General features: G+C 43.3%; 2 protein-coding genes across 3 annotated transcripts in view; one reads left to right on the forward strand and one right to left on the reverse strand.

Moving 5' to 3' along the window:
- Tmtc2 (Transmembrane O-mannosyltransferase targeting cadherins 2) overlaps nucleotides 1-25,642 on the reverse strand; it is a 244,380-nt gene that overhangs the window by 4,363 nt on the left and 214,375 nt on the right. The window contains exon 14 of one of the 2 annotated variants that reach the window (XM_076688867.1): nucleotides 2,456-5,653. The exons of the other annotated variant lie outside the window; for it this stretch is intronic. The gene's annotated coding sequence lies outside the window, so the exon portion shown is untranslated. Of the gene's footprint in view, nucleotides 1-2,455; nucleotides 5,654-25,642 lie in introns of those variants that run through there. 2 annotated transcript variants of the gene reach the window in all.
- LOC117601590 (UDP-glycosyltransferase UGT5) lies at nucleotides 290-20,149 on the forward strand. The gene is made up of 3 exons (XM_034318566.2): nucleotides 290-2,462; nucleotides 7,642-7,861; nucleotides 18,495-20,149. The coding sequence occupies exons 1-3, from the start codon at nucleotides 1,364-1,366 to the stop codon at nucleotides 18,772-18,774; spliced, it is 1,599 nt and encodes a 532-aa protein (XP_034174457.2). The 5' UTR covers nucleotides 290-1,363; the 3' UTR covers nucleotides 18,775-20,149.

Here is a 25,642-nt window from a genome sequence, read left to right on the forward strand (position 1 = left end):
AACGAGTTTCTACCTGTTGTCCCAACTTCAGACGGATTTTGCACCTCGCAAAAGCAGTTGAATAATTGTATTAAGTTCGAAGAAAGAACATACATGCAATCATGATGTAATTAATGAGTTCTGTACGACATGGTACGTATAGACCCTGTATGGTACTTTCTACGAGGACCATTTTTCATCGATTCTTCACAGGAATTTTTTCAAATTCCATTTCTTATTTAAAAATAAAAGTACATCCATATACCTCCCATAGTGAATGATAGGTATTCTAAATGGCGAATTACAAAGACTCTAAAGAGTTTCTGTTCGTTTTTGTCCCATGCTTCAAATAGTTTAAAGGTTGCGATCAATTCTGGTCGTCGTCCAATGTGCTACGAATATTCTTCTCGACGCTATAGTAAACAGCAGGCATAGTAGGGGGTAGTAAACTGTCGTGTTAAGACAGTAAATTAGTCAGTCAAGATAGTCGTTCACGAACGATAAGCATCCGATTATCTATTTTTTTAGGATCTAAAGTTGCATGTCATTCACTTTGAGTATCTAACATTGTCATCGTGTTTACGAAATTATCTTCGTAATTTGAAGGAATCGTGATGCAATGCGTAATCTGAATAAATGATAAGCATTTCCATGAATGGATATTAAATGACTACGTAAATTTCTCTAATCGAGTGTAATTACCTACGATGCACCATTTATACAATTTTTTTTCATCGAATGACGCATATCATTTTACCCTTCCTAATTGAATGTGAAACTGTGATAGTGATTTAAGTGAAATTCTTGAAATATTTAATGGTCGTACGGCGGACTAGAGTAAAAACGATTGAGAAAGAACGCTTCCTAAGTTTCTAAGCCCGGAATAGCAGATCATCGTAATTACGACACCGGTTCAATTCGTTACATAACGTCAGGCTCGTACGAACAGTGCCACTAGTTTTCTCTATCGCTCTACTTTTCCTATCTTATCATTTTCTAATCGTTTACAATTACTTTGTAAACGTTCAGATTCGTAGTAATTACGAACACTGAAAGAGGCACGTCTTATGCGACAATGTGACAAGCAAACAAGGGGTGTCAATAAATGAGTAATTATTAGAAACACTATCAAACTCGCTATTTATATCTCTCTTAAATAGACAGAGATTATTTTACAAAATATCGAAGAGGCAACTGTGAAGTCGTCATTGGTACGTATTGGGATTCCCTCGAAAAGAACCAACAATGTTGGTTGCGTTACGCTTGTTATGGACCCAGTGACGAATCAGCTAAAGTAGAGGGGAGATAGCGTTGCCTCACGAAGCCGTGGCTCGTCAGAATCACTGTCAGAGCCAGTGTCTTAGACGCTGATAGACCCGCAACCATGTCGATACCACGAACGATCCTTTTCTTATTATTCGTGTTTCTCGCAACATGTGCCGAAACGAAGAATTCGGTGCCGCAGAAGAAGCTGAAGATCTTGGGATTCTTTGGCCACCTCGGCAAGAGTCATTTCGACGTGTTCAAGCCGCTATTGGAAGAATTAGCCCGTCGTGGTCACGAATTGACGGTGGTCTCCCATTTCCCGAGAACAGAGATGGCCATCGCGGCTGAACCATTGCCCAGTTACAAGGACATCGATTTAAGAGACAAAAGATACGGTGTATTCATAAACGTGGTCGATCTGAAAATGATCTCAGATTCTCCTCTAAGAATATTCATGGAGTTGTACGCCTTGCACAACATGTCGTCTGTAGCCTGCGAAATCGGCTTGAAACATCCTCTAGTTAAGCAGTTAGCGACTTCCGGCGCGAAGTTCGACCTGGTGTTCACGGAGAGCTTCAATACGAATTGTTTCATGGTGGTCGTTCACAAGTTTAACGCCCCTGTCATAGAAATATCCACTCATCAGCTGATGCCATGGGCGAACGATCATATGGGAATTTCTAACGAGGCTAGTTATATCCCTACTATGTTCACCCGTTTGCCAAGGCCGATGAGTTTTACGGACAGAGTATGGAACGCTATAATCGCATGGTTTCTAACCACCTTTTATAACACCGTCTATCATTGGAAGGATCAAACGATTGCCGAGCAAGTATATGGACCGGGCATCCCTAATTTAAAGGACCTTAGCAGAAATGCAACCATGATGTTCGCGAACACTCATTACACTCTTCATGGGTCTGTGCCCTTGCCTCCTAATGTCGTTGAAGTTGGAGGGCTGCACATACCGCAGAAAACGAATCCTCTGCCGAAGGACATCGCCAAATTCCTCGACGAAGCTCACGAGGGTGTTTTGTACTTCAATCTCGGTTCCATGGTGAAAACCTCCAGTATGCCGAAGGATAAAATGGACGCCCTGCTGAAAGTGTTCGCTTCTATTCCTAGGAAAATCATCTGGAAGTGGGAGACTGACGAGCTATCGCAACTACCTCCGAATTTTTTGGTAAAGAAGTGGCTACCCCAATACGACATACTGGGTAAGTAACGATATAATTTATTTCTTTTATTTTTTAAATTAGATTTCAATTCTTGCAACTCAGTGATTTAGGGTCTGAAGATTAAACAAAGACTTGTTCTGCTTCGAGGGGTCAGTTTTTATTACACGATTCTTCTTATGGACACAGTAAATAGAGTAAAATTTGTTTGAAGAAGAGATATCTTAATTTTGGTAACTTAAGGTTATTCGTGGTCATTTGGGGAACAATGTTTACTGCTGACATATGACATAATGGTAGAGCGAGAAAAGTCAACTTTGAGTCGATGGCAGCCATTACGGAAGGGATAGTGGTAGTATCGTGTTCGGCGTAAACGAACATGGTGGTCGTTTTGTTGATATTGGAATCAGGGAATCATGTTTCATCGATACGCTTCTGTTCGGTGTCGTACTTCGTTTCCTGGTCATATTATAAATAGGCTGATCGGACCAGCATTAGTTTACTTCGTCGGAATGTCATTACATTTTTCATTTTTGCCTTATAGAGTTAAGTATCATGGTAATTTAGTCTATTTCTTATCTTGCTGTCACATATTTTTTTATTTATGCTTTTGCTGCATCATTATGCTAGGAACAATTTATGTGATAATGATTCATAAAGTCATTTATTAGTTACGTCAAGTCTTTCGTTTAATGGAGAATAAAATAAAGTTGACTCCAAATTAATTCTCTTGATGTTAAGAGTATAATCGTCTCTGATTATAAATAATTTATCTACCAAATATAACTATCACATCCCACTGATTACTTAAAAATATTCTACTAATTATTTTTCAACGACTGCGTACAACTCTTCACAACATATTAGTACGTTGTTATGTAACCACGAAACGTTATACGTTTAGTACGCTGAGTTAGATGAAATAATGATTCATCGTTCGCTCTATTAAGAACAAAGTGCACGCGATGATAGCTTATTCAAATTTGCCCATGTAGAACGACCAGTGAAAAATTAAACTTTGCTCCTACACTTTTTAGTATCTGTTTAGTATATCTAAAGTTATTGTTATTAATTCATATTTTGTAAGGTCAAATCCATAAAAGAATACTAAAGTCAGGCGATGATATATCGATGTCTCTATACGTATCTACAGTGGGAATAGCCAACGGCGAAGAATCGATCGGCTACTCGAAATCGAAATTGAAATTCCTCTATTGCGCGGAACTAATCGAAAGAGCCCTTGGAAATCGTAGGGAAATATCGAAAGCGGATTTCAGCGGGGAGAACCCAGACGGGTATTTGTCGAGTAGCGGCACGGTATCGAACGTCAAATAGTTTTGAAATTTTCGAAACGATTTGCATAGCCGAGAAGCTTTCGATACTTCGAAATGATATTGGGACATCGATATATCTCTGTATGTCGCGTCGATCACGCTGCATATTAAATTATTTTTCGATCGTGAAATTATATCGATATACGCGATCAGTGGTCCCGATACCGATTTCATCGATGCTTCCTATCGAATTAATCCTCATTACCTTCGTATATCGTGCTCTTCTTCGATAACTGTCCATCAAGCGTCATTTATGTTAATACGTAACGTTTCGTCCAATGATATTTTCATATGCATATGTGATACGGTAGGTCATGGGCCAGAGTCATCGAAACCAGTGCCAGAAACTTTGTCAAGGCTGAATATTTCTGCGTACAGAATGTATTAGCGCGTATTAGTATTGGGAAAGATTATTTTGAATGGATAAATACAAATTCTTTGAGGAACCAGGTCATTGTCTTAACGATACTCTGTTACGAATATACGTTTAGTTAAAGTAGAAATTTTTTTTTACATGTTTAGAGACCACGAGAATGCTCGTACCGGTAGTTCTGTACTGTTCCCGAAACTACTTTAATTAGGTAAATCGTTAATGACCCGTTGCTAACATAAATCACCGTCAACGCGTTAATTGCCACAGTTGAAGTAGCCATACCTGGTATAATACATGGTAATGCGAGCTGTATTAAGAATTAAATTTTCAATTTAATGGATTGGAGACCTCTATGGTAGACAACGTATTAAAATTGAAAGCTCTCGCAATGTTGTTGCCTCTTCTTGCGCTCCATTTCACGATAGTAGGTTGTTCAGTAGTTTAGGTACTTAGGTGATCAGACACGTATTGATCTGAACGCAAACATGTAGCATATGTTTAAGTGTTTTCCACTTACGACTAGAATTATCTCCTATCATTAACTCATTATAAAGTACAACTTGATTATAATTTGTGAAATCATTTCCAGTGATTGGTATCTACTAATGTAAGCGTGTTAAATGACATGTCTATCAGTTTCGTGTATTCAATTTTTTAAGAGGATAAAAAGTTTTGCAGAATGAATTTTCGCGAGGATCCGCTTCTAGAAATCATGATCGTTATTTTTTAAGCATCCTGTACAGTCATCGATCAACTCGCACGTTTGTCTTTGCGTAATGTTCCATCAAGCTCATCGTCTTTTGCAAATTTGCACACCAAATGTGCGTTAAACAATATTGTTCTTTCTTGTTTTGCATTGAATAAGCTCATCTTTATTAACTTCTTACGTGAACAAAAATATTAGTTTAATAGGAAGGTGATTTATTAAATTTAAAAAGCATTCGATTAGATAGATATCCTAATCGTTAGATATTCATTATCACTGTTTATCGTCTGATTTTTATCTAATAAATTATTTATCATCAGATAGCAAACACGAGCAAAGATAGTACCTGGTTGCTGCTTTACTCTATGCGTTGTAAAAAGAAGATTGGCCACTATCGATCCGGTGTATCATTATCGCTATCATATTCTCTTATCACTTTTATTTTTATCGATATTCAATGGCGTCGCGCCAGCCGTTATTTCCCATGGAGGCAACGCTATGGACGTTGAGACCATATCGATGGTCACGTTTTTTAGCGTTGGCCGGATCTCGTTGCTGTCTAGGTGACCAGATAATCTAGCTAAAACTGGCGGGGTAACTCGACCGGAGGCTGGCATCGATCGCTTTAATTTTATTATCTCCTTACTGCTGTGTATCCCTGATCCTCCGCTTCCTTCCTCTCCTTATCATTCTTCTTCCTGATCCTGATAAGATCGTGGTTACGCTTTGCTCCATTTAATTTCTTAAGCTACTTCAACGGTCGTTTTTTGTCTCCTTCGCCCACTTTTTCCTTTTTATTTTCTTGAGACACTCTGTATACCTAAAAGCAAAAATGGCATTTTAATTATACTCCCTGGTTTTATCGCGTTCATAGTTGCAACACGGCTACTCGATTCGAAGGAAACATTCGAAACAAACAGAAGCATTTGATAAATTGATGCGGGCTGTTCTCGGTCGTGGAACCCGTTTCACGTCGTGTTTCACGATCGATCCTGTCAATTCGTATACGACTCGCTAATGTAATTGACTTTAGAGGCAACGATATCGACGATGAAGGTGGGATATGTTGACACGCAATACCCAAGAGTATCGTATTTAGCGATATATAAAGGTAGAAACGAAACGATGGGTCGCATTATCCTCGAGGGCTTTTAAAAAGTCGGATCGTTCGATCGATGCCGAACACGTTGTTATTCCTTTTTGGTATCCATTAAGGAATGAGATATACTTCTTTGTTACTTTTACGATTCTATTAGATTGCCTTGGGTCAGACGGTTGCAGAGTTCGGTATACTATGCTAACTCGATGCTCCCTGGTGATACATTGCTGAAATTTCAGATGCGAATCGATCGCGATTCGATTTGCGACGTAGACTTACCCTCGAGGCATCGAATTCTATTAACCCCGTTACCATAGGTTACGCATTTCCTTTTACCGTTTCTTTTTTCATATCTTCCTTTTCGTCTAGCTTCAATTTTTCAGAATTTCTTCACCGTATTTCTTCATTCGTAATATTTTATTATATTATTAGCGGAAGTATTTGCCGATATTACAGGATAAAGAACGGCAACCCTACCACCTGGTACTCGAGCAAATATCAATTCTCGTCAGGGGTATTCGTGTCGTAAAACGACCTTCCTCGAGGAAATACCATCGCGTTATTTCCTCGTTACCAGTGCCGTAAAAATGTATCCGTTAAGGTAACGCGGCTGACGGAAATCTCGAGCAAATCGTGCGAGAACCGACCGACCGATTTCTCCTTCTCCCCGATCGGTTGTATTCCCGATGTCGGCTGCAAAAATTCAGGCCACCTCCGATAGATATCCTCTGTCACGTATCGACGAGCACCGTCACGAGGATGTATCGAGGGCGAAACCTCGAGAGGTGCTCGTCGTGTCCCATCCCCTTACGTTCCGACAGACGTACAACCCCTCTAGCTTCGTCTGCATCTGTACGTAAATCGGCGGTGTCGACGAACGAAGGGACGATAGAGAAGAAAGAAGCGAAAAAATACGCTGGGTTGGGAGTCGGATCGTAATGGAATCTGACATTAGGATCGACGCCGAAGATACGGAAACCTTTATGGTAAAAGGTTTCGGGATCGGTATTACAAATGCCAGGATTTTTATTTTTTATTCTATTCTATCGAAAGAAATAATTGAACCGAAGTACTTTTACATTTTAATTTCAAAGCTTCTATTACCTCCTGTTTTTTTTTCCTATACAAATAATATATTTGCTACCCGACTTTAACGCAACTACCTCTACTGTACGACTCTCCCCTACTATTTACGAACGTAATAATCCGTATTATGGTGGGGAACGATCTTTCCTCGAACTGATTCATATTTGACGGGGTTAGACTGAAATCCATGGTTGAATATTTATGGAAATGAACACGGTGCTCCCCATTTTTAAGTTTCTTCGAGGAAAAATCGGGGGGAGGGGGGAGAATACGATGAATTTTCGTCGCGGTGAGATGCAAACGGATTTCAACGATTACTCTCCAATATCGAGAATCGATCTCTCTCGATATTGCTTTGATTTCGCTATTTCCCGGCCGGTGTGTAGATGAAAATTTTATTAAAATTTGCTCTTTGTCAACATATAAACCATGAGTCTGTTTGTATCGTAAATATTTTTCGTTCAGTGGTATTTGCTAGACATTGTTTTCTTTTTTAAACAAATAATAAACTATAACAAGTGTCGAAACGCGTTATAATTTCGAGTAAACAGAAATTGTCATCCAAGTAATTATATTATTTAAAACTACGATTTTTCGTTTTAATATGGGATCTTTTTTTACAGCTCACCCTAACGTCAAGTGCTATTTCGGCCACGGTGGTCTTCTGGGTTTGTCGGAGGGTGTATACAGGGGAGTGCCCATGATTCTGATGCCCTTTTACGGGGATCAGTATCAGAACTCGATAGCAGCCCAAGCCAGAGGGGCTGCGATAGTTTTGAAATTCACCGAATTAAACGAACAGACACTGAGACACGCTGTGGACGAAGTTTTCAACAATACCAGGTAAGAGTTTCATTTCACGTACGCATGAATTCGAAATCTCTACTAGAAATCCAATCGATTGTGCGTCGGTTGCGTCAGTAGGGGGGAAGAGAAATCGAATAAAAAAGAAAGGGGAGCAGGTAAAATCGCAGAGGAAGGGAACCGTGGCAAAAAGGGAAATCGTATAATCTGGCCGGATATTCGGTCCGTTGAATATCTCACGAACTGTCCGGGCGCTCGGATGTCCGGGAAGTGCATCGTCGTTGCAGCACAAGCGTCCCGTTAATCCGCAACCAGGGCTCACTGACGTTTTTCGATCCTCCCCTTTCCTTCCTTGCTTACGATCTCTGTCCCGTTGTCTCTTCTCCGACACTTTTGCCCGTCTCTTCAACCCCCAACCCCTCGCCAGATTCCCATTGTTCTTTTCTCCGATTATCTGACCAAGCATAAACATAGACGCGTATCGACTAGCATTATCGACCACCTAGTGCCAAGAATTACAATTAACTTCTTTTTGCTTCGTTAAAAGAAGAAGGTGGCAAGGGTGTTACGCTCGTCGTGTTTTTTTTTCTCTTGCTTGCTCCTCTAAATTCAAGGCACGAATTGCTGAAAAAAAAAAGAACACGAAGCGACGTGGTCTCGGCGGACGATATTCGTCCATCGACAAATACCCAAGGCTCGCTCGTGGAAGCGGCTCGTATCCGGTCAGTCGCCAGGGAAATTTCACGCTCGCTAAATGTTTCACGGCGCGAATCAACAGCAGGGCGACTCGATGACGACCAGGGAACCTGGACGAAATTAAATCCTACATTATTCAATGGCGAGCCAACTGGATAACTTGTTAACCGCGCCGAGGCTCGGCATTACGTCGCCGTTACGCGTGCCAGCCGAACTTGTTTACACGGTTCACGGAGCGGCGCCGCGTGTCCGCGTCCACGTAAATTGCTGGACGGTTGAATTTTTCACCTGATTGCGGTCGGATATTTTCGCGTGTCCGTGTGTCACGTTGGGTGCCGGTCTTCGGGCGACTTGTACGCCTTTTGTCGTACGCGGAATGGAAACAGGAACGCGAGGGACGTAGTTCGCCGCGATACGTGGCCTCTTTTTCTCGTTGCTACGCCGCAGGGGTTGTCTGACGGAACAGGAAATCATCCTGTATTTGCGGTGAACGTAATTTTGTCGAGTTAACGTTACAGGATTGAAATGACGGAAACAATTCTGTAATATTTACAAACGCGACGTTGCATTCTGTCGTTCGAATCGCTCCGCTTGAGGTAGATTCGTTCATTCAAGCTTCATGAAATAGTAGAAGTTTAGTGGAAGAAAAAGGAGAATTTTCCGGAATATTGGTATCGAAACGAGGCAAAGAATTCCATTAATCTTGGCCGATCGAAACGGGTCTGGTATCGGGCGTCGAACAAGAACCGTTGCTCGTTGGTTCGTAACTCGCGATTTAATTACGATGCGCCGGCACGCGAATCGCGCGTCGAACGATGAAAGCGGCTTAATAAATCAGAACGGATATGAAAGCGTTGGCAGCGTCACGTTCGACGTAGCTCGCTACTGTCCCGGTAATTACGACAGGCTGGATTTACGAGCCCGCCGACTTGGTCCTTCGACGTGGACGCGGTTCGATACGATCCTTCGTCGCGACAATGCACCTGCGATTGGTATCCTCGTTACGCAACGCCTTGAATACTAATTAATAAATAAATTCGAGCATCGGTAATTCGATGATCCCGTACGTACGACGTCGTTACGTGACGAAAATACAAGAGGTTGCTAGACTAATCGGTCTGACGTTTACCAAATCGAGTCAAATCCCATTTGATCAGTTGAAATTTTCTACTTCGTACAGTTTTCGTAGATTTATTATTTTCGATTAAACTGTTCGCATGACAGCACGGTTTCGAGCGTGTCAAAGGTTGAAAGGAAGAACGTAGGGGTAACAACAGGGTGAAACGCGAGGAGGTTCACCGAACGACGTTTCTGTTGATCGCGTGACAAGGTGCAATAGTTAACGGCAAGGTATCATGCGCGAGTGATATAAAATTAAGCCACGATTTGGAAACAGCGTTGTTAGAGAGTCGGAGGTTCAGGCTCGAAGTTGTCGTGCTGTACGGTACTCGTTGTTGCGCCTGCTAATCACTACTTCTCCATTGATTTACGAGCACGGTTCTTGCGTTGTACGCCAGTCAGAAAGTAAGAAAGTCGTCGCAGATAAACGCAATAAGGCGGTGGTTAAAACGATAGAGCCACGATAGGAAACGACGCGAACGATACGTTATCGTCGATGCGAATCGTTCCACGAGATCCACTTAAACGTATATTCGAGCTCATAAAACCGACACGGATTGCCAAGTTTCTGGATCGACACTCGCCAGAGTCAAAGTGGTTAACATCGATTCCTCGTGAAACTTTGTCCGCGTTGGCCTTGGCGATCACTACTGATGAGATCAACTTCAATATGTACTTGCAAAGTAACGTTATATTATCTATGCTTTTTATAACTTTACCGTGCACCCTTGGTGAAAACTCGTAAACCCGGGTCACTGACGTACCAACAAGCTTGTTCAATTTCCTGTTTCCTCCGTTCCGGATCCCGCGAGGCGACGCAAAGTGGCCATTCAATTCCCAAAGATCTGTGCGCATGATTGCGCTTGTAAGCCAACTTCGACTTACAGCCATTCGGCTCGAGATCAAACGGCATACACCGTTACTAATGTACTTCTATGTTAGCTGTATCATCCTCTTCCCTCCTCTTCGTGTATAACTATATTCAAAACTGCACCAGCACTTAGCTTGAATATAAGCATCCTATAGTGTAGGAACAGAAAAAAAGGTTTTTTCGTCTCGGGATCGTCTGCCAGACTCGTCAGTGGGGCTGACGACAGACGATCCCTGCCCCAGATGCCTATAACCCTGTTTTTCGGAAATCATATGTGTTTGGATCGCGTGCCGGGGGACCGCTAGCGAGAACAGACCAATCCCGCCGCCACCTGGCGGTCGTCGACCGGAACTAAGGGCGTCCGAGAAGACTTCCCGCCTTCTCTTTCCACTAAACGCCTACACTACTGAAAATTCTGTGGACAAGGAATTGGCCAGAGGATGGCACTGATTTCAAAATGGCAAATGCGTAAATATCCCTTCGTTATCATTTATGAGCGTTTTAGTCCTGTTTTTATCATACGGAAAAATCTAGGACGCTCAGTATAAAGCAAAATGAATAAACGAGCAGCTGGAAAACAGCAGTGTCCTATTTCGTGTGCATCGTAAAGCCAGTCAAGTATTCTAGACAACGGTAGAGGAAGAAAACAGAAGAGAAGAGAATGGCAAGAGTAAAGGGGTGAGTTGGGTATCGGGCTAACTTGACGTCGGTGCTGTACTATGTTATCCCTCAGCCGTAACCGAAGAAGAAGCAGAGGAACAGGGGCGTGCCTCGTACCTCCTTACAAACTGTCGAAACTTTGACTACCATCCTCTCTCTGTCTTCTCCTCCTTCCTTACTACTGCCTTACTACGTGGCAGCTTGTTCGCCTCGCTACACACACACACACCCCTTTCTTTCTTACCCACGTGTTCACCGCATACGCGTGTGTCTGTGCCTTACCGGGTTATGCTTAAACGACGTCTTTGCAAGTCACTCGGACTACAAGTTCTCTCGTTCTCCATCGAATGGAAGAAAGCGAAGAGATAGAGGGACCGATGACACGAGAGCGCGTGATTAAACACCGCTTCGCGACGCTTCTTTCGTCGAGGGAAAAATTAACGAACAGAGTACGCGGATCCAAAGTAAGGTGAAGCTAATTGTACAAAAATCCACGTTGACTCTACGGATAATTTCGAACGAGCAGGTGACTTTTTTCTCAGATTTTAACGAAGCTAAAACGTGCTGAGGATGAAAGAACACTTTGCTACGTAGGGATGAAAAATTGGTTAAGGGAAGAAACGTGGATCCAATCACTTATTCGAATTTCTCTGTGTTCAAATTGAAACACCTCGCGTTAGATTATAATAATTCAACGCGTTAAACATTGTTAGCAATAAGGAATTCTTGGAAAGTCTCATTAGCGAGAATCGTTACACTCGTTTTGTCTCTAGTTTTTCTCTCAGCTCCTTTCATCCATCTTTCTCCATTCATTTCCCCGTCTATCGTCTCCCCGGCTCCCAACTTCCCTCCGCTTTATTACCCTGTTGTTCTTATTCGGCCGCGAGAACAACCCTTTCGCTCGACGAGTCTCAGTCTCTTCGCGGTCGTCCGACCACGAATGCCATCCATCGTTCAGCTTGCTCGTCCTTTAGCCGGGATTTATTTTGCCGGAGAGCGAGATACGAAATATAACCAAGGTATTCTTATTCCTGGCGAATCCTCTTTTGCGAGTCTGTGCGGATTCGACGAGTGCTTGGGCGCACCTGCTCGCTCGTAAGGGACGCGTAATGGTCGAGCGAGAGCGGGGAAAACGGAAACGAGACGGGCAAAAGCCGTCGGGAAAGGGTGTGGAGGGCTGGAAATGAACAAGGGCGGAGATGCTGCGTAATGACGCGTGGAACGTTTCTCAGGACGAGAAAGTAATTGGACGTTGGCTGGAGTTACTTTCACAGTCGGTCTGGCTTTTGCCTTTGATGAATGGAGAAACAATCGATGGACTGAGTTCGAAAATAAAATTTTCAATCACCCTGTATATCGTCCCTATTAAGCATCGAATGATTTAAACGATTCGCTTTTCTCTCCACGATCAAAGAATAACTCCTCCAATCTTGAGAATTACGTTAACGATGAATGGAGTTTGCTGCGCGAAGCAGAGGGAAAGCAGATTCGAGGATGGTGTATAATGCTACCTAATTATAAGAATCTTCTTCTTACGAGGAGCGTTTGAGAGGACGGATTTCTTTGTGAATTTCGAAGTTAATTTCGATACAGAAAGGAGTTCGAAGCATCGTTTCTTTGAATTGAGTTGAATTAAAAAGTTGCTTATTTGCAAATGGAACTTTCTCGTTGCTGCTACCTTATTTACCGAGGGCAATACATGTATATATTTGCTTGAAGTTACGAGTCGTATGACAAAAAAAGTTATCTCTCCTCGGATCCGTTGAATTTCATTATTTACGCCACGTGTACGGGAACAAGTGTTTGAATAATGCATTTCGGCTCGATGTACACGAAAGCCGCATTAAGAAGCCGCCCTAATCCAGATATTCGTCCGCCGACCTGATATCTTCATAAGTTTTCTCTTTCGATGATCGTGGAAATTCTCTTTTTCGTTCGCAACACGCAAGAAAAAAGTAGATGATTATTTTGATTTTCTAATTAGACGAAAATCCAAAGAGGGGATTATTTCAAGATTAAACGAAAGTTTCGACGTACACGCGTTATAAAGTTTTGGATCAACGTGATTGGAAGTTTAATAACATCCGAGTGCAGTTTAATCTTCTCCTGCGAAGATCAGACCGAGAATTGGTACGCGAGAATCAAAGTATCCGTCTCGGTCTCTCATGAACAAGATGTCTTTCTCGTATCGTCGCATGGCTTCGGACTGGAGTATCGAAAATCTCGCAGATGATACGCTAAGACTTTGATCTTGTTTCTCTCAGCGAGTTTCTCTTTCGTTCAGCCAGCTTCGCACCGTGGAATATTGCCTTTGCGTTTTACGCGCTGTATTCTCAGGTTCGGTTTGCTTATTAAGTCCCGTACACACAGCTATCCATCTGCCTTTGATCTCCTAATAATCAGAAATTTCATTCGCTTCCGAGTTTCTTATCTCCCACGAAATTCATTGGTAGCTGAAATTTCAGTCCTCCAGTTTTCGTCTCTTCCCGGAAAAGTCGTTAATTTCATTAAAATAATTATCAATATTTTTTTTCACATATTTATGAATATCTATCTGATCTTTCATCCCGTTTTCATCAACCGTATCGCGTGGCAATTATAATTAGTAATTTTCAAGCATAATCCTATCATTAATCTCCTAGATAGAAAAAAGGTATCGGAAAATACGGGGTTATCAAAATGTTAATACATATTTTACTCGTCACTAAATTATCCGCATTATACGATCAAATATGGAACAGAGAGCTTATCTCGTGTATATGAATAAATAATCGAGACCATCGCGAGGACGGTGATAATTTTTCATCTCGTTACCCGACAACGATCCGATTTCGATACACTGTCGCGGTAGCGGGATTCTTTGAAAAATGTCTCTGGCGAAAATGAAACACCCTATACGAAACGTTGTATATTCTGGTAGACGGGAACGAGCAATGTACGTGTACACAAAACGCGTGTGTCTAAGTATATATAAAACCGATCTCGTTCCCTGGAGGCTTCTCGTACGTTGGGGTGCTAGACGGTGGTTCGGAAAATCCAATCGCTTCCCGACGATATACGTCTTTGTAACTCGATAAGTCACCGGGTAATGCGGAACGGGGATCTTTGAAAGAAAATTTCGACGTCCAGCAAGAAGGAAAAGACGAAGAGGAAAGTAGAAGGCGAATGATAAAACCGGGATCAAAATCCGGAAAAATCTGATCTCTTTCTCGAATATTCGGATACGTCTGTCCGTGTAATACCATTCGAATAAAAAGTATTTTGAGAAAAATGAGAAAGTACGATTTCCATTCTGTAGAAATAGCTGAATTAATTTTTATTAACACTCGGACGCTCTTGTAATTTTCTATTTCCTTTTTTCCCCAATTTTCCCCGAAAATTCTCATTTCCCCGTTTTAATACCGTCGATTCCATTTAATACGACTCTCGACTTACACGCGTCGACGGAATCAGCCGCGTGTTCGTCGCAGTCACGTGGCGGAAGCATAAATATCATTGCAAATGGAAATATCGGGAAGCGAGCAATTTCCGTGGCTCGTAAATTTCAGCCTCTAAAAATCTGACAATACCTCGAACGGAATTAATATCAAATGTTCGCGTGAACCAGATTAATTGACGCGACGATAAAAGCCAACTCGCCATTCCAGGTTTTCCTCTTTATCTCTATGAAATTTTAACCGACTCGTACCTACGTCAAATTCGAAATCGGTTACTTCCACCCTGACAGCCGGCGTATTAATTAATTAATATTACAGGGCTGCCGCAGTAAATTATTCAACGTCTTAATAAAAGAAAGATATATCTGTCTCGAGCGTCCCTGGTATTTCCTCCAGCTTCTGTATACGTAAACTTTACGTAGTTTTCCCGTCTTATTGCTCGAAATCTGCCAAGAAAGCTGCGGCGAACAAGCGCAACGAACACGCGTAGATTTTAACGTCCCTACCACCGTCTGGCGTGATAATTTACAATCGTTGCCACGGACAGCCACGATTTTATGCATCCACGATGTTTGCCAACGATCCGCCCACCCTTCGAACACCGAAATACTTATTCGATAGGATAGTCGTCTGGAACGTCTTCGGAGGAAACCTCCATTGGTCAGATTCCGCGTTAGTTTATTTGAAACGAACCATACTGATCGAGCTTTGATTCAGGAATATTACGAAGCATCGCGCTGGATTCGTTCTCCATTTTCGCCGACAGGGAATTACACTTGCAATGCAAACGCTTCGTTCTCTCTTTACTCTTGGTATTTACTCTAGCAACGTATTCTACGCGTACCTCTGGTAATCACCTAAAAGCTACGGGCTTTATTTATATCGAAACAACGCTGCGGTGCATGAATTTTGGAACGATTTTCTTCGTATTTCGTTTCACAGGGTGGTACACTTAAAAGTGTACCTGAAATCTATCGATTTTATTGATCGATGTAGAAGAGGAAAAAACAGTCGAAGTTATAGCGAAATGGTATCGGGGGTGGTTCGGTGTTAAAAGGCTGGTTACCCTGGGAACCAGTTAATCTTTTTCTCAGCCCATTGGGACGCAAACCGGTACGTGACTCGCGGGACAGTACGGCGGGATGGGTAAACTTTTATTAAAAATCTAATTGGATCGGAGCTCGGGGCCCGAGGGCCATTTCACCGGAGGTTCCTTACTTCTTTCCTCTTCTGCTCTAGTACGCGCCTCAATAAACGCTTGCGTCTAAAGCGCGGATATATTCTCGTTAGTTTTATTCTTCTTACGCGAGAGGAATTTAACGTGATCGATTTTACTTGCAATCGTTTCAATTTAACGCATTACACTTTGTATTTTTAATTAGAATTTATTAAAGGATTTATGTAAGGTAGCAAATTGGAAATCAAAGTACCGGTGAATTTTTCTACAAACAATGAATTATTGTAGATTTATAGTGGCGAATGGGCGCACCGGCACCCGGAAACCGCGTTCGAAAATTAACGTGGCACGCGTGTGTACGTCAAACGGATATCCTGTCCGCGTAACGCGCAAGCGACTGTAATTGAGGATTTAAACGTTGTTTGTGTCAGGTGCAAATGAAACATACCCGGTGTCGGACTTTTCTGCTTCTGGCCCAATTAGTTGGTTGCCCTGATGGAGGGGATCGTTTCAGCGGTTGTTTGTTAAGCGTTTCGCGGTTCCTGTTACAGCTGTATCACGTACCGTGGCTGAAATTACGGCTCGATAATTCGCTGTCGGCGGTGCACCTTCGTTACTAGCCTGCCATTTATTAAAAGTATAAATAAGTAAGTCGCGATGATATTAAAGAAACGGAAAATTTTCCGATTCGTAATCTAGGATCTTTGGAGAATAATGCGCCCCGGAAGATAGGTGTACGTGCACGAGTTCGGTTACCTCGGCTAATTGGTCGCGAGAGCAGAAGATGGAGGCGTCTCGGTTCGCCGCGATAACGTTACAAGTAGGAAAGTAAGTTGGTTAGGTGGCGGAGAGTCGGCGGGCGACAACGAGCCAGGAAATCGTAAAGTAACTTCGAAGGAATTACGAGCGGAAGGAAGATTACTTTCCGCCAGGAACAGCCAGAAAATTCACCGACATTCACCACCGATACAGTTAACGCGTGACGAAGTAACTTCGAAAAAATTCACCGAGAAAATTACTTTCACCCCTTGCGCCCGGCTGACGAGGGACATTTTAATTGCGTGTACCTGCATATTCAGAGACGCGAGATTCGTAATATTCGCAACTCGTTCCCGGAGAATTTGCAAGCAGCCAAAGGACCCAGGAGCGGCGTGCCGTGATCCCGATAACCGGAAGCCTCGTTTATTATGTGTCGGAGCCTTTCAAGCTCGCCACCGTTGAATTTTCCATCAACGCCGGGTTCCTCCTTTCGCCATGCAAATAAGCCGGGTCGTGTTATCACTGGCTATCGCTTTTTATTCTCGACCTTTTATTTACTTCGAAGGATTAGAACTTTTTCAAATTGCACTTTCTCATATAATTCGTAGCTACTCGCGGACGAGTTGCAAGAGTTTTGGCTGAGAAGTAGCGAGCCTCTTAGAAGCTTGCGATAACGTTACAAGTCGGAAAGTAAGTTCGTAAGGTGTCTGGGTGCTCGAGCCTCGCGACAACGATCCGAGATATCGCGGGAATTATGATCCCCTCGAGATACGAGCCGGCCTCAGAAATGGGGATAGAAATGGTTTCTCGCGTAACTTTCGCGACATCTGCCTTCAGACTACCCTGGCTAAATAATTTCACCCGTTTTCCGATAACGTTCCACCTACTATCTTTTTGGAAACTACCCTCTATTTCCATCCTGATAGAACCGTTCGAAAGGTTGCATACAAAATTGACAAAAGACGGAGGAAATTTCAATGGTAAATTATCACGGGATATCCTTCGACGTAATAAATTAATTCCTTTAGCCCCGCTATCTGTCCGACACCTTTTAAAACATCGACTCGACGACGGGTTAGGACGGCAAGGGTGCAGCGTTGACGGAAGGGACGTCGAACACGCTTAAAATTGATGGTTAATTCAAAACCACCGCAGGGCTGCGACTGAATTTGACCGAGGCAAATAACACAGCGGGGGTGGAGCAAGTTGATTCGCGGCCTGCAGCTGTAAACACGAATAATGGAGAGTACCGATTGGTAAATTGTGTGCTGCTGGTCGTTCAGGTTGGTTTGCCAGCCTGTCTACCCTCTCGTCCTCTTCGTCCCTTCCTCTTCTTTCCCTCCTTTTTTTTTCCCTCCCTTTTTCTCCGTCTGTCGCGTCTCTGCGGGATGAAACGAGGGCTCGTATTGCCGATTCGTTCGAACGGACACGCGTTTCGACAACGTTGTTTTCGCCGATGAAACGAGCTCCTCGTTGTCGGTCGATGAACGAGGGATGGGGATGTTTCCGGCCGAACGATAAGCGTACCGTTAAAAGCTCTCGCGGATATTTATAAAGTATCCCGCGGCGGCATCTTTCCACGCTCGGCCAGTGTATCGAACACGCTGGATCGATCGGTGTATTGCATGAATTATTCATCGAGTATCGTATCGCGGACATAGTTGTTAAAAGTTTGGATCGAAAGAAGAAAAAAAAGGAAAAAGGTAAGCAACGATAACCGATGAAGAAAATGGAAACGACGCGAGATAGCGGTTGGTATGGAGAAGTAATATGATGGGATGGCCAATGCGATTGTTGCTTGCTCCTTTTCTCCCTAAACTTTTTCTTCGTTTGTTCGAGTAATAAAACTCGGTTTATACGAAGCCGGGATCCGTCAAGGAGAAATGTATACGAATTGCATGGAGTGTTTCGGAACTTTCCAGTAATTTTTCTTTGTTTTTCTTTTTCTTCCAGATACCTGGAGAACGCTCGTCAGCTTTCAAAAGCTTACAGAGATCGGCCTGCGACACCGGTGGAGACGGCTGTTTGGTGGACGGAGTACGTAGGTCGAGGGAATGGCGTGCCGTATCTAAAGAGCGAGGGGTCAAAGATGTCCTGGTGCAAACGTAATCTCGTCGACGTTGCCGCCTTTCTGATAGCCGTAGCATTGATCGTTCTTTACATTCTCTATCGCGCGATCAAGTGTCTCATCTTCTCAGGCAGGAAGTCAAAGAGCCATAAGAAAAGAGATTGAAACCAGTGCCATTAATAATACGTACTTCTTCTTTTTAAAGAGAACATTGTACATACGCGAATTTGTGATTCTCTTAATTTTAACTCGTATGCTCTCGAAACAAAAGTGTGTACGCTTCAAAGGAAAGACCAAAGAGAAGATGGAAAGGAGAAAAAGGATAAAAGAAACAGAAAGATGAGGGAAAAAAGGGGAGGTTGGGAAGCAGCTTTGCGGGGCATTACTCGGTATTTCCCAGGTGGCCGAGTCACCGACTTTGCCTCGTGCCAACGACCAAGGGAACAACGGTGAAGACGAAGAGGCGAAGGTTTTACTGCGACCAGGAGGTTGCATCGGTTCTCTTCTGGCTGTGCTCACAGCTGGAGGCAACTGGAACCGGTGGTGTGCTCGAATGCACTTCAACACCGTGCACACACATCCACCTAGACGTTGACAACAAAGATGTATCGCGTCTAGCGTTGCCAGATTAAATGAGACCGGATGTTCCCTGCTAGCTTCTGTTCGCTCGCGTTCAGTTTTCACCCTCTCACGCTCCGACTTCGGCCTCTTTCAACTTCCTCTTGGATCCTCGCTGGAGCGACTCGTAAAGATATACGCGGAACGATAAACGCGACGGAGAAATTCCGTTCGAACGATGCGTCGATGGTTCTCGCATCGCGCGATAACGCGTCTAGCTGGTGATTCTCGTTTTTCGCGATATCGTTATGGCAATATCGCTCGGTTCCTTTCGGAACGACCTCATCTCATGGTTTTCTTTTCGCTACTTTCTCCAGCGATGAATTTTCACGATGATCGTCCAGCGGGAAGGTAATTTAACCATAGTGCTCGTTTGAAGTTTCAATGTTTGATTAGTTTAATTAATTACTTGGTATTGGAAGAAATTCAATTTTTTTGTAAAAAGTGCACCAGTATAAATATTAATTTTTGTGATAATCTTTTTGTTTTATTTTTACAAATTATTACCTAACGAGGGTATTTTTCTCCTGACTATATTGAAAGAAACAGAGCTCGTTGTCTCAGGCTATTATTCGCAACGATTACGTTTGACAGAAGAATAATTCGTAATAATATTTTCTTTCACAATAGAAGTTTCGAAGGACTGTGTTTTCGAGACGTTTTAATGGATTTTCGTACCGAAGCAGAGGGAGGGAAAAAGTGGAGACGTTACAGAGAGAGACACACACAGGATAACGATATTTCTCGGTTACTTTGGCTGTATTTTTACAAAAAATATCCCTCGTCTTCCTGAGGATCGCTTAAAGACGCAATTTAATCGGGAACTTTACATTCCATTACGCGGAAGAAAAAGCGCCGGAAGTACTATGTTCCTCTTTGGTCTGTGCGCTTCTCTCCTCGTTCTTTTTTTTTTTTTTTAAAAGCTTCCTGTCCGTTCAGAAACAGAGAGCGAGGAAAGTTTTCTCTTTGAAACGATCCTGTCCCGAACTTTCATCGCAATAGACACACTCTCGTCGTCGATAAATACTATCGTTCTCCGACTGGTACCAAATTAACCCTTGGAATGCTTTGTGACTGATACAGTGATACTTCGACCAAATAATAGTATCAATAATTTTGTGAAGTTTCTAAAATTCCGAAGGAAATCTAACACGAGATTGAAATCGTAACAAGTATATTTTATAAAGCACCGGATTTTCGCCTGCTTCGTTTGTAATTGGAGTAACGCACCTCGCACAGACACCCTTGACTCTTGAATTCGCGAGCTCTAGTTCAGATGATGCAGTTGAAACACGCTGCTACGGTAAGGTCGATCGAATCGCGTTGCAATACGATTCAAGCAGAGTCGACGGTTCGGAAGCGTACGAGGGATGAATGGAATTCGACGAAGAGGGTGCGTCGTTCCGAGTAACGCGCCCTCGAAGGGATGAAAAGAGGGCTTGCAGGGAGTTTACACCGCGTCATTTCGCGCTCGCTTTAACTTCGTTGATTGAATCATGAACTCGAGCTACGCCCCTTTTCCTTACATTCAACCCCTTCCCAAAGGGGTTGCCGCTGCTCATCGACCACGGGACCAGGTCAAATGGAATAGGATTCGGTTGTCTGTTGCTCGTGAATCCTGATAGGTCGCATAATTCATGCTCGTTCACGCACCAACCCCTGTATCTGTCGAAATGGCAAGGAAAAAATTTGGTCGCGATACTCCTGAATTCTCGCTAGGGTAGGTTTTAACTTGGAACCCTGTTTTTTCCTTTAGAAATTTAATAATCGCCGTTTTCCACGAATAAACGTCTGAATTTTCGGTTGGAGTGGATGAAATCCGTGAAAGAGAGCTGTTCTCGTTGCGATGCGCATTTTTCTGCTTTCGTCCCCTGGGTTGGACCATTTTTTACGAAAAATTCTCGTATTTTTCGTAATTCGGCGACTCTCTTCAGAAACGGACCGTCCGAATGAACAACTGCGATTCGCGTTTCGTGATTCTCGTGAACTCAAGTGTATACAGGGTGCACCAGAATGGAAATTGAGGTACCAGAATAAAAAGTTTAAATCTAAAAATCATGCCCACGTATTGTGAATGATCCTGTACGTATTTATAACAGGGTAAAGTCAGCAGTTCAAACGCATTCTTTCATCGCGATTTTCAGGTCAAGCGATCTCCGGCTGATTTAATCCGGATTTAATTAAGCTAATTAAATTCCAGATGCTCGTCGCTGTATACCAGCAGGAATAACGCGTAACAAGTGGAAGGTATCAACGGAATGAACCGGAAATAAAGAGACAGAGAAAGAGCGATACAATAAACGGAGGAGGGTAATATTTATTCGTATTTTGTAATACGATTTCATTCGTCGCGGTTCAAAGTAGAATTCCAATATTTACCTGGGCGGTAATCTAATTTAAATGCAATTCCTTCGCTCGTCCCAGTTTAAACATTTGTTTCCCTGTTTCTAGGAGACCGGAAGGAATTTCACTCCGGTTCTCCGTTCACATGGACAAACTTTTTCAATCGGCTCCAACGTTTTTCTTTCATTTCGTTGATTGATCGCGTACCTCGTCGCATTACTATCCTCGAATCGTCTCGCGAATTGCTCTCCAATTCGATAACGAGTCTCCAATTTTCCTGATGACTCGAGGACGAAGGGGTCGAGAATCGTCAACTTTCGTGGCGCTTCTATTCTCTGTTAAAATGTAAATTGTGATTCGAAAGAGTGGCAACAGGTGCTCGATACACAGGTACAATTACTCTTCTTTTTCGTACATTCGCTTGAATTATTTTTTCAAATTCCTAATTCTTAATTTCTCGTTTACCTTACGATTTATCCTTCGAGTTTCAAGAAACTAATCGGCACGCTGGCAACAGGTGCCGTTTTGACGAAAGGTATCGTCGAGCATGGATCGTTCTCGTCGTACGTGTTACGGGAAAACGAAGGAAAATGAACGTTCGGAAACGTTAGACACCGCTGGGTTGACGATTAACTCGACTGGACGCGAGCAATTTGCGAGAACAGTTAAGGGGTAAGGTTGGGGTTGAGGGTAGTGGAACGGGGGCGGACCGCAAACGTTCCTTTAAACCGTTAAGAGCAGCGTCTCGCGAAAATTTAGTTCGTTAACCGAGGACCGAACGGCACTCGACCAGGGCTGCACACTTTCAAAGAGTCCCTGCCTCTCTGCTGTCGAAGAAGCAGGGAGAGTTCCAGGTACTAGCGTCGATCTCATCAAGGAACGTTTGTAGAGCGAGTAAGCTACTACGAGACCGAGACCACACGTTGCTTGTGGCTCCTCGAAAAGGACTTGCTCGTTTTCGCCCTTCCTCTACCTACCACCTTCGTCGTGTTCTAAATCACCAACCCCCAGCTTCCCTTTTCGATTCGAGACTGTTTATTCGAGAAACGCCACTTCGAAACGAGACCGAAGGAACATGGTCGACGAACAGGATCTATACAGGGTGTCTCCTAATAGATTGAACGCCGACTTTATCAATTCTAAATCAATTTTTATCGTTCCTAAAAGGATCGAATTCTTCGGTTTCAAATTTAATCGTTTTATTTCCCTTTCTTTGATCAAAGAACGGGTATGAAAATGGGTTCGAACGAGAAGATATTCGCTAGGGAGCATCGAAATCGAGGATGGTAACGGTCGGTCGGTTCAGCCAGGACGAGAAGAAAATCGAACGACGATGCGTTTCACCGCTTATAGGCGGTTAAGTCGCTTACTCCGGCCAGTGAGCTTGATATCCTCGATACGAGAAATAGCCGCAGGCTCGAAGTCGGAAAGAATCGATTGCGGAGCCCTGCTGACACGGGGGATTTAACGACGTTTCGAAAAATTCTCTGCTCCATTGATCTCACCGTTCCCGGCTTGTCGCACGTCCCATCTACGACCCGTATCGCTATTTTATCGGCCGGTCAGTAAATTCTTCTCTGCTATAGCTCCGTGTATTACACCGGCAGACGTATTTCGATAACTCCAACCTCGGACCCGACCGTCCACCTCTAAATAAAATATCCAATAGCGATATCGATCCTTGTTTTTTGTTGTTTCACCTTGGTCGGAGAACTGTCTTCGAATTTAAGGGTTGCACAGTCGCGAATTGGAAAGGAGGTAAGGAAGGCGCGATGGTAGGCGAGGAAGAGGCGTTTGAAAGTCGCTAGATGAGGAGGAAGGTGGCTCGCGGTGATAGACGCTGCGGCACGGAGGTGGGATTCTGCTTCCGGCCACCAGGGAATTACTTGGTCGAACCGCTTCGTCGAGTTGAAAATCGTAGACGAGACACGAGAAGTAAGGACGAGCCGTGAAGCGTAGTCTCTTACGTGTACGTGCTGTGGTTGAACAAGGAAGCTCTTTTTGGATCAAATGAGAGAGGAGAAAGACGAAAGGACGAGCGAAGAAAACAGAAAACGAAAATTGTGGGAGGGCAAGAGGGCGAGGATACAATAAGAGAAGCGTGTCCTTGCTTCTTCCTCCTGTCTTTCCTATTCTTTCTATAGGATTTTCTTCTTCTTTTGCTCTTTTCCTTCTTCTTGAATCATACAGGGTGTCCCATATATTTTAAAATGATCCAAAATTTAAAAAAATGCCATTGGTCGAAAATAAATTATTGTTTTTTGAAGTATCACTTGACAGCTAAAAATTTAATTTTCCTTTTTCTATGACATTTTTTTTTTCTTTATTTGGAATTGTTCGAAGGATACAATTTGTCCAAGTTACGCGGGACACCCTGTATTCGACTTTCTTCCACCCTCGTCCGTGCTGTCCCTTTCTGGCTACACTCCGCCCGAAACTTGAATCCAATTTTCCACATCACATCCCGCAAAAGTTACTCCGTGGCGCTTGGCAGGGTAGGAAGTAGCACGACGTAGCTACGACGGAACATTTTTATCTTCTCTTTGCTTCGGCTCGAGTAAAACAATTTCGGAACATATTGCCCGCTACGGTTCCAAGGACTCACCCCCTCGCTGGATCCTCTTCTTTCCGTCCTTCGTTTCTACGTTTCCCCGGTACAACGTTATTTGACTCTCATGAACGAACGTAATAACGCGTGTATCTGCTCGTTCTCCTACATCGACGACTTTCTGTTCGAACGATTCTGGAAACGATCGTAAGAGGGGTTGGCTTTATGAAACCTTGAACTTGCATGCCAGAAAATACTTGCAATTTCTTTCCCTTTCTAATTAAACGTCTATTGATTTTGGAAAGAAATCTTAATAACATCCACGACGAGTGACCTCGTACGACGAGACGACGGGATAACAACGATTCTGAAGGAGCTAGAGATCGGCGTGGGTGCTGGGTAAGGGTGCGGAACGTGCGTTGGCAAGCGGAAAACCCGTGGGTACATAAGGGCTGTATAACCGACTCGAATAAGAGCCAATATTTGCTCGTCTACGTCGCGAGGCAATCTGCCTCGATTCTCGCGTCAGCGGACACGACGAAGATGACCCCCAAGGCCGATACAGATTCTACGTATCGTCGCCCCGACTGAAACCTTTGCTCTTTACTCTTTCTCGAATTTCTAACAAAGAAATTTTAGCATATCTGTAACAGCTTAAGAAGTACGACAGGAATTTCTAGGGATCCTGATATGTTCACCGTTTGATATTTACCATTGGTTCCCAATAAAACGGTTACTTTTAATCCAGCCCCGGATATATAAAGGAGCACTTTGCAATTCTAATTGCAGGAACCTTATCTACGCTAGCGTACTTCGCCGATAGTTCCACGTCGAATCTCTCGTTTACCTTCCCTTCCTGCTTTTCTATCTCCTCGAGAACCATCGCGACATTAAAGAGAATATCGCGAACGAAGGGGATCGAGGGGGATAAATTAAAAGGGGTCTCTTCTTTCGCGAGTACTTCATCTCGGGGAAAAGCAAGAGGAACCTGAAAGAGTCTAGTTTTCGCATCGATGCATCAGCCACGATGAAACATTGTTTTCCGAGCACGATATATCGTAACCGAGCGATACACAGGGTGGTGAAAAAGAAGAAAATTGAAAATTTTAACGGTAGATTATTATCGGAATCTCGGTAAACTTTCAACCCTGCCACCTGCACGATTTATAATACTTACGTTACCGGTGAAAGATTAAAAATTTTTCCTTCGTTTAGCGAGTGAAATTCTGAGCCCCTCTTTCTTTCATCACCTTGTATATTACGTGACGATGAAAGGCGAGAAATTTAATATTTGGTCGATACATATTGAAGAGCTCGAAGACTGGGCTTGCTGTACGAGGGTGAAGGAACTCATTTTCATTTATCTCGGGTGAAAATGTCTCGAGCAAGTTTGTAAGTGGCCCGAAGTCCGGAAAAGCTCTTCGGGTTATGCCGGTGGCTGGTACAGGGGCACGTTCGTGCAATAACGGTAATCGCCTCGATAAGTATCTGCCCTCTCTGCGGAGAACACATACTTCGAACTGG

Source organism: Osmia lignaria, chromosome 6 (assembly GCF_051020975.1).
Source record: "Osmia lignaria lignaria isolate PbOS001 chromosome 6, iyOsmLign1, whole genome shotgun sequence".
Lineage (NCBI taxonomy): Eukaryota > Metazoa > Arthropoda > Insecta > Hymenoptera > Megachilidae > Osmia > Osmia lignaria.